At 31.3% G+C, this 14,066-nt stretch overlaps 1 protein-coding gene across 1 annotated transcript in view; it reads right to left on the bottom strand.

Annotated features, from left to right (window-relative positions):
• Positions 1 to 4,680: 4,680 nt before the first annotated feature.
• Positions 4,681 to 14,066, bottom strand: part of LOC148598807 (gamma-tubulin complex component 5-like) — a 29,317-nt gene continuing 19,931 nt past the window's right edge. The window contains exons 14-22 of the mRNA XM_088561316.1: positions 13,662 to 13,917; positions 11,778 to 11,940; positions 11,387 to 11,449; positions 9,748 to 9,839; positions 8,798 to 9,003; positions 7,566 to 7,726; positions 6,439 to 6,653; positions 5,835 to 5,935; positions 4,681 to 5,235 (exon numbers count right to left, since the gene is read on the bottom strand). Coding sequence (XP_088417442.1) covers positions 5,183 to 5,235; positions 5,835 to 5,935; positions 6,439 to 6,653; positions 7,566 to 7,726; positions 8,798 to 9,003; positions 9,748 to 9,839; positions 11,387 to 11,449; positions 11,778 to 11,940; positions 13,662 to 13,917 — 1,310 coding nt within the window. The 3' untranslated portion in view covers positions 4,681 to 5,182. The remainder of the gene's footprint in view (positions 5,236 to 5,834; positions 5,936 to 6,438; positions 6,654 to 7,565; positions 7,727 to 8,797; positions 9,004 to 9,747; positions 9,840 to 11,386; positions 11,450 to 11,777; positions 11,941 to 13,661; positions 13,918 to 14,066) is intronic.

Raw genomic sequence — 14,066 nt, 5'->3', positions numbered from 1 at the left:
AGCTACTCATAAGATAAACATATGCTCAGTAGGCTGGCAGTATTGATTTTTTTTTTTCAGGCTGCCATTTTGCGACCATTTTCACCTGTTGCTCGGATTCCAATAGTTTTTGGTTTCTTCTGGAAACATGGTATTCTAAGTTGAATGGTGATGACAAACGTTTGTTCTGGGCGGCCATTTTCCCCGTTAATTTTTTTACTTGCTTTGATTTCAACAATATTTAGTTAACATAGTAAACGTGGTCTTGTGAGTTGAAAAGTAATGATGAAAATGTTGTATAGCCATGATTTAACTTTATTTTGTGTCCTTTTTCAACAAATGTATATTGGGCTAATGCCCCGTCTGGTGGAATAACAAGGCAAAAGGACCCCTCACAAAATTTTATCAGAGGTTCTAAAAACACTTTGAATGCATTTTTAACATTTAACAGTACCGTAGGACATACCGCATTTATCAATATATGCTCAACTGCAGTATTTGTTTTGGTCAAACATGGAAACAAATCATGATACCTTTTCTTACTTAATAATAGGGCATGGCTTGCCAGATGAGCGATTCAGGCTTTTTGCAAACCCCTTGTTTTATAATTGTAACCAAGCAAAATACAATTTACTTGGGGTATTTTACTTTTTCGTTATTAATAGGCTGTCAATGTAAAGATCATATAGTTGGAACATGGTAAATTTTATCCCACTGGATTTTTAAGTCCAATGTAATGTTTATATATTATGTATGTCAAATAGTAAAAACATTTTGTAAAGCAATAATTGATGGCTCGGAAAACGATTTTAAAGGTCCCCAACAAAGCAACCATATTTTGCATCAAAATAAAGAGTAATCTGCTCTTTAAATGAATTTCAATGATTATTTATGTAATGTTTCTTTAACCCCTCCAGTTAATCAAAAACCAACATTTAACTTTGAGAATGGATGCATTTATGATATGAAATGCATAAAAATTTTAAACAAAATTTGTCATGTGTAACCCACTGCCTGCTGCATGGACACCCTCTTAAGTTCACAGGATTGGGCCAAAAATTTAAAATCATAAATTTTGACAAAAAATACCATTCAACTTTGTTCTTGTAAAAACAAATGTAGCCCTTATATCTGCACATTTTATTAGTTTTCGGCTTCTTTCAATCATTACTTGTTTCAAAGATGTAAGCGAAATACAATAAAACGTCAATTTTCAGAGAAACAACATGATGCTCACATGAGCATAACAAGCCAAACAAAAAATAATAAATAAAGGTGAATATAAAAAAATGAAAAACGCTGATGAAAGCAGAGTGATGAACGCGGCTTATATGAACATTTGTATACCGAGCCGTTTTCTTACTTGGGTGCAATTAAGTATGATGACACTGCATATGTTGCATGATCTGTTAATCTCTATCAAAAATTGTTTCTGAGATATGAACGTAAATCATCTCTATTGATATAACAAAGGAAAATGAGCCAGGTAAAGCAAATTTGAATTATGGCTTCCACCTCAAACAGTTAATTGCAAAACACTTGATGCTTCATATGAATTTTTGTTTCGGATTAGTTTGATCAATTCTCCTAGTTTTGAGGTATGACCCTTAAGAGGTATCTATTTACAGCAAAGCAAGCTATTTCTAAATTACGAACAATTTGTAACTACATATCTTAATTAACACTGTACAGCTTCATTAGATCCACGGTTTCAGATAAAGACTTATTGCAAAATAAACTGTTATCACAGAGATATGTACTAAATACTGATGATCTAGCATGAGAAGTCCATGTTATTATGACATAATCAGAAAAAATTAAAATCTTAAGTAGCACTCCAGATAAGAATCATGCAAAATGTGATTCATGGTTGGAAAGCCAACATATTTTTATATGTGATATTTTGTTTAAAATGTTATAGTAAACAGAAATTAGCATGCAGATTTTCACATAACCCTTTTTCTTAGAAGATAAACATAATAAAGAATATACTGTAGAATTCAAAATCAAGGGAGATAACTATGTAAATGATACTAAAATACAATAGAAACTGTTGGATTTTGAATGTGGATTATCTCCTAAGATCAGACAGATAGGAATGAATAGTAATACATTTCACCATATAGACCTAAAAGCAACTTAATAAAAATAAAAAATATTTGGGTGTATCACATTGTACACAATTTGCATGATTCTTACTAAGACTGCTACTTAGTACATTACCTGATGTAGGTATTTTATTGTAACCAATTATCATTATGTCATTTGTTATTAAACACTTTATCTTCCATATTATAAATGACAATTCTCATTTCATTCATCACAATTTAAAACTAAGGGACATAACTCTGTGAATTACACTAAAATACAATGGAATCTATTAGATTTTCCATGTTGATTATCTCCCAAGAGCAGGCAGATTGGAATGAATAGTTATACATTTCACCACATAGACCTATAAAGCAAATAACAAAAATATAAAAATAAGTAGCCTTTTTTGGGGTGTATCACATACCAAAGAACTTGCATGATTCTTACAAATACTAAAATTAACATGAATTTGACCCTGACTGCAAAGAAACATGCTTATAAAATAGATACAGAATTGTCATGTAGTGAAGCTGGTGCAAATGCTTATATACCAAATATGATTGACCTAGCACAAGTGATTTCATACTAAACTAAATTAAAAAAACTAACACAAAATTCTGAAGACAATAGATCATGACTGCAGGGGTATATGCAACGAACGGATACAGAATACTTATGTATAGAAGCTGATGCAACTGCATACCATATATGATTGTCCTAGCAAAAGTGGTTTATATTTAATTGATAAACTCTCAACTTTTAAGGTGAACACAAAGCTATACCTTATTCTCACCTGTGGAGCAGAGTTGTTACCTTGTATGTATTATTTTAGTTACTTTATGTTCTTTGTTGTGTTTGCCTGTTTTCCGTGTTTGGTCTTTGTCCCTGGATTACATTCTTTTTAATTCTGCTATAATCTTGATTCCCTTCATTACTCTTCCATGACTTTAGTTGCGAGCGACACAAAAAAAAAAAGAAAAAAACATATTTGACAATGGAATATCAACAATTTACACAGACATCAGACAATGGTGGTATAAGCTCACATAGACATCAGACAATGGTGGTATAAGCTCACATAGACATCTGACAATGGTGGTATAAGGTCACATAGACATCAGACAATGGTGGTATAAGCTCACATAGACATCAGACAATGGTGGTATAAGCTCACATAGACATCAGACAATGGTGGTATAAGCTCACATAGACATCAGACAATGGTGGTGTAAGGTCACATAGACATCAGACAATGGTGGTATAAGGTCACATAGACATCAGACAATGGTGGTATAAGCTCACATAGACATACATTCGTGTTTTAATATAGTAACGGTACCTAATACTAATCTGGACAACTTGCAGTTTGTCAACAGTCATTTGTCAGTTACATATCAAATGTTGATTTGCCAAACAATTCTGATAACCCAATGATTGCATCAGTTTAACATCTTATGATTGCTGATAGGTCCATTTTCTTTCTGAACGATATTCGTTCTGTGTTTTTTTTCAGCTTTATACCAATCCAATACATGATACAAAAGAATTTAATAGCTTTTCTTTTCACATCATAAAGACACGAAATCATCTAAAATAATGATAATTCATAATTCAGACATCAAAATCCAAATTGTAAAAAGAAAACAAAAAATAAAGACAATCTATATTCACAATACACAAAGGAGAGTTATGTAAATAAAAAGTTATTTCAGCTTAAAATTAGATTTGTTACAGCAGGAATTTTCATGTGTTGTCATTCTAGGTATACCCTGACTTGTACAAGATAGCATCCAAATTTGTTTACAACTTATTCTGCATATAATAGTATATAAAGCCACATATTATAGCAAGCACCGCGAAGTGGTGTGAGCTCTATGTTTATAATGCGTATTTTCTAATTTCCCTTCAGGTTCCCCAATATACTAACGAAAAAAACAGTCATGTCCCAGAAGTAACGCAAAGTGACTGTCCTTACAGAGAAAATTCATCATTTCCTTCAATCAAACAAATAAAAAAAAAATATTGGTTAAGATTACGTTTCAGTAAAAATAAATTCAAGTCTTTTAATATTTTTTTTTACTTATTTAAAGATGTGAATGTCATGTTTTTAAAATCTTCGGGAAACATGTGGATGTACATACAAGTATCTCCACTGTTCCACTGTTGCTGTTGTCAAGAACCTAACCCACCTGGGAAAAAAATATAACTCTGTATTTTCCAAATTGAAGCATAGCTTTTTCTAAAATAGGAAAGGCAATCATTTTCTTGTTTGGAATTTGCAGCTGTCATCTGAATTATGTCTATGTCACATGATATGTGTAAAACATTCCAACTATGAAAAACTGTAATATTTCCAGTATCTATAGAGATTGATCAGACTGTGAAGAAAAAAATTTTCATCTGGGTTGACCCCCCCCCCCCAACATCCCCCATTATAATTTTTATGAGTCTTGCAGACAATACATGTATGGTAAAGCTCACAGTGCTCACTGATATAGGCATTGCCTACTTCATATTAGTTTTGTTATCAGACTGCATCATCATTATGGCAGTTTCATGTATGTAAACTCAAACTTTCTATGTATAAAAGACAAAAAAAAAATACCATCATTAACACAAATTTCATGATTTTTATTCCAACTCATCTGAGGTGTATTAAGGTTAAGTAGAAGTCTTTATAAAAATCAGACAGGAAATAATTCATGCATGTCAAAAACCCACCAAGTTTTATTTCTAATTCAGAAACAGTTACAGACCACATATCATAAACCAGTCTTAGTTTGTCATTTTGTTGTTGCATTTTTAGATAAAAGTCATATAGATTGTACATGAAATTGGCACTTTGGATGAGTTATTGTTTTTGAATATGTTTGATTTTAGACAAAGATGAATGTACGATTTTCAAAATAATGCAGATCTACATGCAGAAAGGGCAATTGTTACATAAAATTATAGCATCTGTAGAATAAATAAGCATAGTTTGTTCTGTGGATTTTTCAACACCATGATTCACCTCTTCTAAATGCAGTGCCTAAATTTTATATGGACTGGTACTTAATATAACATCAATATCACAATATTTATACAGTTTGTCATATATCAATAATCTGTATCATCTGACAACATGCTCTGTTGATGTGATCAATGCAAAAGCAAGACTTTCCACTGAAACAGAACAAAATTGAATTGAGAGAAGACATGATCATATGATTAACATATGTATGTATGTAAATGTTGACTGGTTGTGAATCAATTGAATTCAGAGGAAAATAAAAGCATGTGACACAGACTAATCAATTTTCGGGTTGAATTATTAATTAAAAGATGAAAAAAAAAAATCCCAGTTTAGTTAAGTATTGGTACAAATTAGCAAAAATGTTATTGGATAAACAAGTATTAATAACATACAAGTATTTCAAAGAGTTTCAAATTCCAGAAAATGGGGTAGTTTTATGAACAGAACTAAATCACTGATGAAAAAAAATATAATTTTGAATTAAGGTGAGTAATACCACAATGCTCTATGTATACTTTTTCTTGATAAAATACACTGCACAAAGTAAATGAAGTAGTTCAATAGATATGATCCTTCTACTCTGCATTGAATGTCAGATGAATATCAAAGTCATGGCTGATTGATTTATCAATTTCATTACTTCATAATTTTACTTCATTTTACTAGTATCACACATTCATATTTGCAATTCAGAAATAACTGTATACAAATTTAAAATACATGTAACCTGTAAAGTATGTATACTTACAATGAGGAAAGGAACCCCTTTTGATGACGTTGTTTAGAAATGATGATAGAAACTGAATACATCTGGAAAATTCTGTTTCCATTACTGTTATAGTCTTAATGCTAAAATAAATACAATCTTGTAGAATTAGTGGTCATATTGTCATTAACCTTACTTTATGTAATTCTCTTTTCTAGTAAATTATAATCCAAAATTAAAATGTAACCATTGCAATTCAACCCATATTTCGTAGAACATGGACCAACATAACCCCCCACCCCAAGGAGGGATATTGCTGATCTATATAGGATTCATTATTAATGTATTTAAAACGTAATTGTTTGCCTAAATTTTAGTACAGTGCTTCTTTAGGAGTAAAAAAAAAAAAGAGTAAAGGCTTTGGGCACTAAAATGTCAAATTTCTGTAAAAACCGATTTTTTCAATTAAGAAAATATTTACACTTTACACTAGAAATTGACCAACTCAGTATATATAGCAATTTACATTGCCTTTTAATGATCAAAACATTGAAACATTTTTAACTAGAAGTGTTTACATCAATTATTACCCTGTAAAAGTGAAGACTTATTTCATTTCTATTATCTTACAATTATCTCCCCTTACCTAACTTCCTGTATGCCCTGATCCCAACGTGACTGGAATGTCAATATTAAGTTTAAGACTCGCATCACAGCTTCCTTCAGAAAAGCCACTTTTTTATGAAGGAGACAGCGTTCATGGATTCTATTAACATATTTAGTATGGACGGAAATTATTTGATCTAAGTCTCTAGCTTTCTGTAATTCTTCTTTAAACTCAAGTCCTGTACTGTGTAAAATCTATTGAAAAGGGAAGAAAATGCAAAATGATACAAGACAGTTACTTGTAGTCCTATGGGACCTACTACTAGTGAAATGTATTGGGCACCAGTAACTTGGGCAATGGCATTTATAATGAAAGCCTATAACAAAGTACAAATCTTCATTCAAAGCCCACATTAGACTGCAAATCTCAAATTGTTCAAACACAGGATATTACATAATCCATCACCGTGACATATGATGGGAAATAAATACTTAACAAGACTTATATATGGTGCGTTAACTAAGGCTCATTGTGTTATCTGTCCAAATAGCTTAAATATGTAGGACTCAAAAACATGCCCAATTCCATAAACATATCAGATTTTACAACCACATCTGATAATAGGTCACACAATTAAACAAAAACTGTTCCCACAATTGTAGACTTCTTTGTTATAATGAATATACAATAAATAAATAATGTCAGACGGATGGAAAAGTAGTGTTCCCTACAATGGCACAAAGTTTAGCGGAGTCACCCAGTCCGAACATTTCTTTAGTAGTTTCATGTAGGGTTTGTTTAACAGAGACTGCGTCCAATGAGAACCAGTATACTGTAATAGTGTTTTACTTTTCGTTTATTCATCATTTTAAGACAAAGTCATGGCAAAGATATCAAGGAAATATGGTCTCTCTAAGCTCAATCAAATTCTTAAAAACATAAATAGTTTTGTTGGATATCTGAAAATGGGACATGCTTGTACTATCAAATTGGACACGTTTTTGAAAGTGACCGCTTCTTATAGGGCATAAGGACTTTGCAATTTCCAAGACGTGAATTGATTTAACAATCTGATCGGAATTGTTTGTGAAATCAGACATCTTTGTTGAACAAGACATGAATCTGAGTCTTACAATTATACCAAATAATTATATTTTACTACCTACCCTGGTCATAATATAGTTATGAAGACTATTAACAAAGTGTAACAGCCTCATTCTGAGGACCTGCATACGATGAATTCTAGCTGACTGAGGACATTCTTGGTCTAGGGATATTATCACTTCATCAGCAGACAGACTATGAAGAATGTTTTCCTTCTCTAGGTCTGTATAGAAAAATGAGAGGTTGGTAAATATGGTAATCGGCAGATTTTTATAGTAAGTTAAAATAAAGAAAATGCATATGTGACAGAAACTAAGCAACAAGTTTTGGATCAAACCTAATGCAACATAAAAAGCATTAACTACCCTTTAACAGAATGGAAGGTAATCTCATTACAGCCTCTTTAAGGCCAAAACAAAAATTATAAAATGTATGTTTCCTATTACACCTTTAAAAAACAAATGGTAGGCGGGAAGGAATGGAGGAAAAAGCTTTCCTATTTATTTTTTACATCGAGCCCATGAGAAAAACATTCTGACTTCAACAGTGCTTGCAGAGTAGTAACACACTCTATTCATTTTTTTTTCTCATCAAAATTATCATTTATTATTTCATAGAAAGAAATGTTATCACAATCAAGAAAATGAATAAGATTAAATTTAGTCTCTTTAGGTATGTCTCCTGTACCTACTAGGGTGGTCCCACATCAATGCAAGCAATTTTTTCAGCATGATGAAATTTGTACAGTGTACATGTGTTGCTATATTTTTTTACTAGATTTTTGTTTTATCGAGACATAGAACATATTATTTTGTCCAATTTGAAAATGATCGGAAGCTATTTTATGTTATATATGTATGTGTATATGTATAATATGCATATTAATTAGAACATGACTGTGAGGTTTCGCTATCCAATTTGATTCTGTGTGGTTTAGAATTACCAACCCAGGTTTACCATAGTCATAGACTCACATGTATAACAGGATAAAATGGTGGGTGTTAAAAGCTACAGTGAAAGTATTTTTATTCTTGAGTACCAATTTTAGTTGTTTAAGGAAAACTCATCAGTTTGTAGATTCTTGAATTCATGGATTTGACAACTCTATCATACCAACGAAATCAAAAAATTCCTTTTCATTGGGAAGCAAATTTTGTGGTCTAAAAAACACATAAAATTGGTAGCCCATGAACATAACACTTTCACATGTTCAGTACATCAAAAGAAGCAGTAGCTCATTCCACATCTTAAAATAAACCCTGAGAGACAAAAGTCAAAACATTTGATTTCTTACCAAAGAACCGCAACTCATCTAGACAATACTTTGCCCTCTTTATCTGAAGAAGGAAACTAAAGATCTCATTATAGACCTGTTGACAAGGGGAGTTAATCACTACATTCACTGGCCATGGCACATTGAACTGTAGCTTTATACAATCTGTTATATTGATAGGGTTCACATCCTTACTGGGATTTAGAGCTTCTACAGATACATCTAATCTGAAACATAAAAAATGTACATGTAAAGCCTGGATTAAAGTAAGCATGTGATACATGTCAGTAGGATTGTCCAAAATAACATAACTGTAAATTAAAAAATATTTGCAAGCATTTGTTATTGTATTTTGTCATCACAGCCTTAGGTAAGATTTATACATTGGTAATTTCAAGAAAAAAAAGTTTTGTTCATGATAAAATAATAATACAGTCAAAGAGTAATCAAGGGACCCAAGATTCTAGCCGAAATCAAAAGAATGTAATCCAGTGACAAAGACCAGACAGGGAAAACAGATACACACAACAAAGAACATAAAAAAATAAACCAAAATAATATGTACAAAGCAAACAAAAGTAAATGAGCAACTTGGATTCCACTAAAAACGATGAGCATGGACCAGGTCAACTTGCAAGATAAGCATCCTCTGCTTTCCATAAAAAGTCAGTCAAAATATTCCCAACTCAAATTCAAAAGGGGTAGATTCAGATGCCCCCAAGTATTAGCCCTATAAATCATTTACACATACATTGAAAAAAGTCATTTTTAGGATAATGTTTACTCCTTCGAACTTTATTATTAAAATTTTCAAATTAAAAACAATTTTTACTTTAATGCCTGTTATAAAGGAATGCTTTAAAAGTCCCTTTTACGTCAATTTGAACCTTGTTAAATTGAACACTTGTCAAAACCAAACCAATTCAGTCCAAAAAAGGGTTAAGATTTCACTGTATAAAATTCTGATTTACCTATTTATTTCTTCTGGAAATCTGGCTTGTAAAGCTTCATGTAAACAAAGATTTACTATGGAAACATCTCTCCAATGTTCATTCAATCTTATCTGCAGAAAAATATGGAGACATCAAATTATTCAATTTCCCTAATATATGCGCATACCCTTCAATAATACATAAAGTATATAGTTGTATAATTTTCATACCTAACTTCATATAGTTAATAGTTTAGTTTTTTAAGACACACTCTACTAATCTGAATAACATGGATAACAATAGCAAAACATATATTTAAATAACATTATGTTTTTCAAAATCTTGCAATAGACAGATTAGAACTTCTTTTTTTTTTATAATTATCTAATTTTATCTTGTTCTTTGATATTTTTAAAATGCTTAACAGAACATTCCTAACTTCAAAAATATTTAAAATTCTTTTTTTTTCATGATCCTCCTTAAATACATGAATTATTCTAGCAATATATAATTTATGAAATGGATCATTAGAAATGATATAATCTAATGTTGAGTTATGTTGTCTTACGTATCGGAGCAAAGAAGAGGGTGTCCCGTCCAGTGGACAACTACCAAAACAATGGACACAAACATGAAAATTCATGCCTTGTTGTTCTAAGCATACCACAACTAATACAGGAAGTCAATATTGAAGGCAACCAACATCCCATTTAGCTTATGCCCCATCTATATGAAGCTACACACCAAATTTGAAATCAATTTATTTATTAGGAGTCAAGATTTTTGGATGAAAATTTTCTCACTCATTCCATAGAGTGAAAAATGGGAAAGTCCATGAGACAGTAAATTGATATTGGACAGCACCAAAAATTGCTTACAAGGTATGCCTGATACATATGAAGCCAAAAACCAAATTTGAAATCTATGTAATTGAAACTGAGATAATTGCCATTTAATTCAAATGGAAGGACAAAATGACATAATAATCTTAATATACACTCCTTGAGATGTTTAGGTTTCCCGCATACGATACCCAAACGCACGCTAAACGCTCACCAAATACAAAATAAATGGACGCTTTTATCATGTGTTTAAACTATCGCTCCTATCATAAAAATAACAGTTGAATCAAGGAAATAATCAAAGTACAAAAATCAACGAACACTTCTATCGTGTTTTTTAATGAACGCTTGTACCATATGTTGAAAGAAACGCTTAATGAGTGTGTCTAATATGTGTTTAAACAAACGCTTCTAATGTGTGTTTATTGTATGTATAAACAAACACTTCTAATGTGTGTTTATTGTATGTATAAACAAACACTTCTAATGTGTGTTTATTGTATGTATAAACAAACACTTCTAATGTGTGTATAAACAAACACAAAACAATGTGTTAACGGAAGATAAATGACGCACGATCAATGAATTTGGAAACATGAATGTCCCAAGGAGTGTACCATGTTTTATGACTTGAAGTAGACCTATTTATATTACATGTACTGTATGACAAATGATATTGTTGGACAATATTGAATAATAATGATAATGAAACTGATTCCTTAAAATCCTGACTTTTGTAGAATCTATGGAGTGATTCACAATCCCTTGAGTATAATTTGTAGACAAAATTCATAAAATCCATAAGTTAAACACCTGTGTAGTCGTACAGCACTTACCATATCAAAAATTTGGGTATAAAAATCAAACATTGTGTCACCTGCTTCCATCAGGAAAAAATGCTGCAAAAATTAATGTCATATTATTAATAAAAATAAGTAAATATTCAACAAACACATCATCAGGGCTAACAAATATGTTTATTTAATACATTCATATTGATAGTCTTTGAAGAATTACTCTGACAATTTAACATAAGGTCTTGTACAATGCATTCTCATGCAAGATAACCATGCCTGTGATGAGCAATACCAAACACTGTTTTTCTGGTGGACATATTCAATCAAGGAACAGTTGTCATCATTGTCATCTCATAGGTAATAAATGTTTCTTCAACAAGCAATTTCACTGAATTTCAACAACTATAGAGAAAAAATGAGTACAGCTTACCCTCATAGTAGCTAGATATTCCATAAGGTGGTACTCCTCCTTGAGAATCTGTACCAGTTTAGAACACACATGGGAATACTTTTGTTTAATGTGAGGATACAAACACTGCTGTAGTAACTGGTCTATAGGCTGTAACCCGTCTCTCTGGAGAGCTGATGTTAGCCTGTAAATAAAACATTAAAGAGTATTTCCATAAAAGATTAAGTCCCTTCAAGGAATGGACTGTTTAATTATTGCATGGTTCTAGTACTCACAAGGAAGCTACAAATGCAATGAGATGAACAGTAGCATTACAATACCCTCAAAATTGTGTTGATAAGGGCACACTGGGTGGTGGGGGTTAATTATCAAAAATAAAGATCTTGAAGGAATAAATAATACTGCACACTTTGAGAAAGAGAAAGAGCCATATATTAAGAATTCATAGATATTTAGCCATTTATTTTTCTAATTTGCTGTTGTAGTTATTTCGACACATCAATGCCATATTTGTAAGGACAAAATACAGCAGATTAGTCTTCACTTTTAAGCACTGGCAATAAAAGGCTCTTATTAAACTGAAATACAACTGAAAATTAATCTTAAAGAGTTGAAAGATTTAATTTTGAATAAGGTAACTTGAATCCATAACCCAATGAGAAAATATAAAGACTTTCAATGATTAAAAAGGACAAAAGAATTGCGAAAAGTTGACTATAAATCAGCTATTCTGTCAGTTATGTATCTTTTTTTGAAACATTCCAGTCATATTTTGATAGGGAAATGGTGTCCACTTCCAAGAAACAACTTCATATTTAGTGAATACCTTTATTATTACACAGTTAATCATATGTGTATGTGAAAACCATAAGGTTGTATCATTGGTGTGAACATGGATGAAAATATGTCAGAAAAAACATTGAAATTTACAATTCTCAAAAGTGTTTGTAAAATGATGTATATTTGTAGCATCATTATGACATCATTACAATGAATAATGCACAAAACATTCTTTTTCCTAACATTTATATATTAAACTATGTTATGAACAATTTTTATGTTGTTACAACAAAGTTGATATTTTTGGCAAAATTTATAGTGCCCCTACACCTTGGAAAGACAAAATATTGCACAAGTTAGATATAACAACAAAGCAGATATAGAGAAAATGATAATTATATGTAATCTACATGTACCAGAGTAAAGAATGTTAAACCCAAGACATTTTTTTTTAACAGTGTAGATTTTTGTAAACTTGTACATGTGCTTTCTTACTGGAATGAACAGTCAGATAAGGTTTTTAATCTGGTTTTGTTTTGATATCTCTGGGATTTATTTACTGTAAAGTGGGTTATTTTCTCAGGATGTTAATTTTATCATATTTTATGGGTATGTCTTAAGGAGGTAGACCTAGGGTAAAGGACACAACTCTTAAAAATCATTGGAAAGTTTGTATTCAGCATTTTACATAAATGTCATGTAAGCATCAAAGTAACTTAGATTAATTTTGTTCTGTGTCAAATGAAATCTTGATAGCCTTTGGTGAAATTGAATATGATACAAACTTCATAAGTTATGTCCCTTACCCTACGTCTACTTCCTTAAAGTGCCAAAATGAATCATATGACATATTTACACTGGGCTTTAGTACTTTGTGTACCACTTATCATCCGCTAGAATACAAAACACTAACATTTTTTGTATGACCTTTGGCATATAAATCATCAAATTTCACATTTGCCAAAATAACCTGCAATATTTTATCTCAGTTCATTTACATTTATATAGATACTGGTAATAAACTAAAATTACTTCATGAATTTTGCATTTTGGTTAACATAATACCTGCATAACTTGTACTGATAAGCATGATGTACTTTAATTTAATAAAGAATTAAACTTTACCTATCATTATAAGATACATCAGCAACAGAAGATCTTTCCAGATTTACAACACAGGTAGTAAACACAGCTTCAAAGTTTATCCTCAACAAAGGATCATATATTCCTTTAATCTTCATCTGCTGTTCTATTTGAGGAGTAAACAGTGAGTAGGATGGAGTTGTCTCCTCCTTGCTGAACTCTCCTATACCAGGTTTAGTACCAAGTGTGGACTGTAGTGATTCCAGAAACAGTGTGTACAGTGAGCAAGCTTCATAAGCTGTAATGAAAGCATATCTTTAAATGGTGCTCTATATCTATAGACAAATTCGAAATTCTCAATAGTTCCAAATATATATATATACAACACTTAATGAAGAATTTAACTTCCTATGTGTGTATTAATGTTACAATGACTTTGGGGGATTT

This window comes from Perna viridis, chromosome 14, assembly GCF_037379345.1.
Source record: "Perna viridis isolate PV_CMFRI_1.1 ecotype Kerala chromosome 14, ASM3737934v1, whole genome shotgun sequence".
In the NCBI taxonomy this organism is placed as follows: Eukaryota; Metazoa; Mollusca; class Bivalvia; order Mytilida; family Mytilidae; genus Perna; species Perna viridis.
This window is presented reverse-complemented; position numbering and strand designations above follow the sequence as displayed.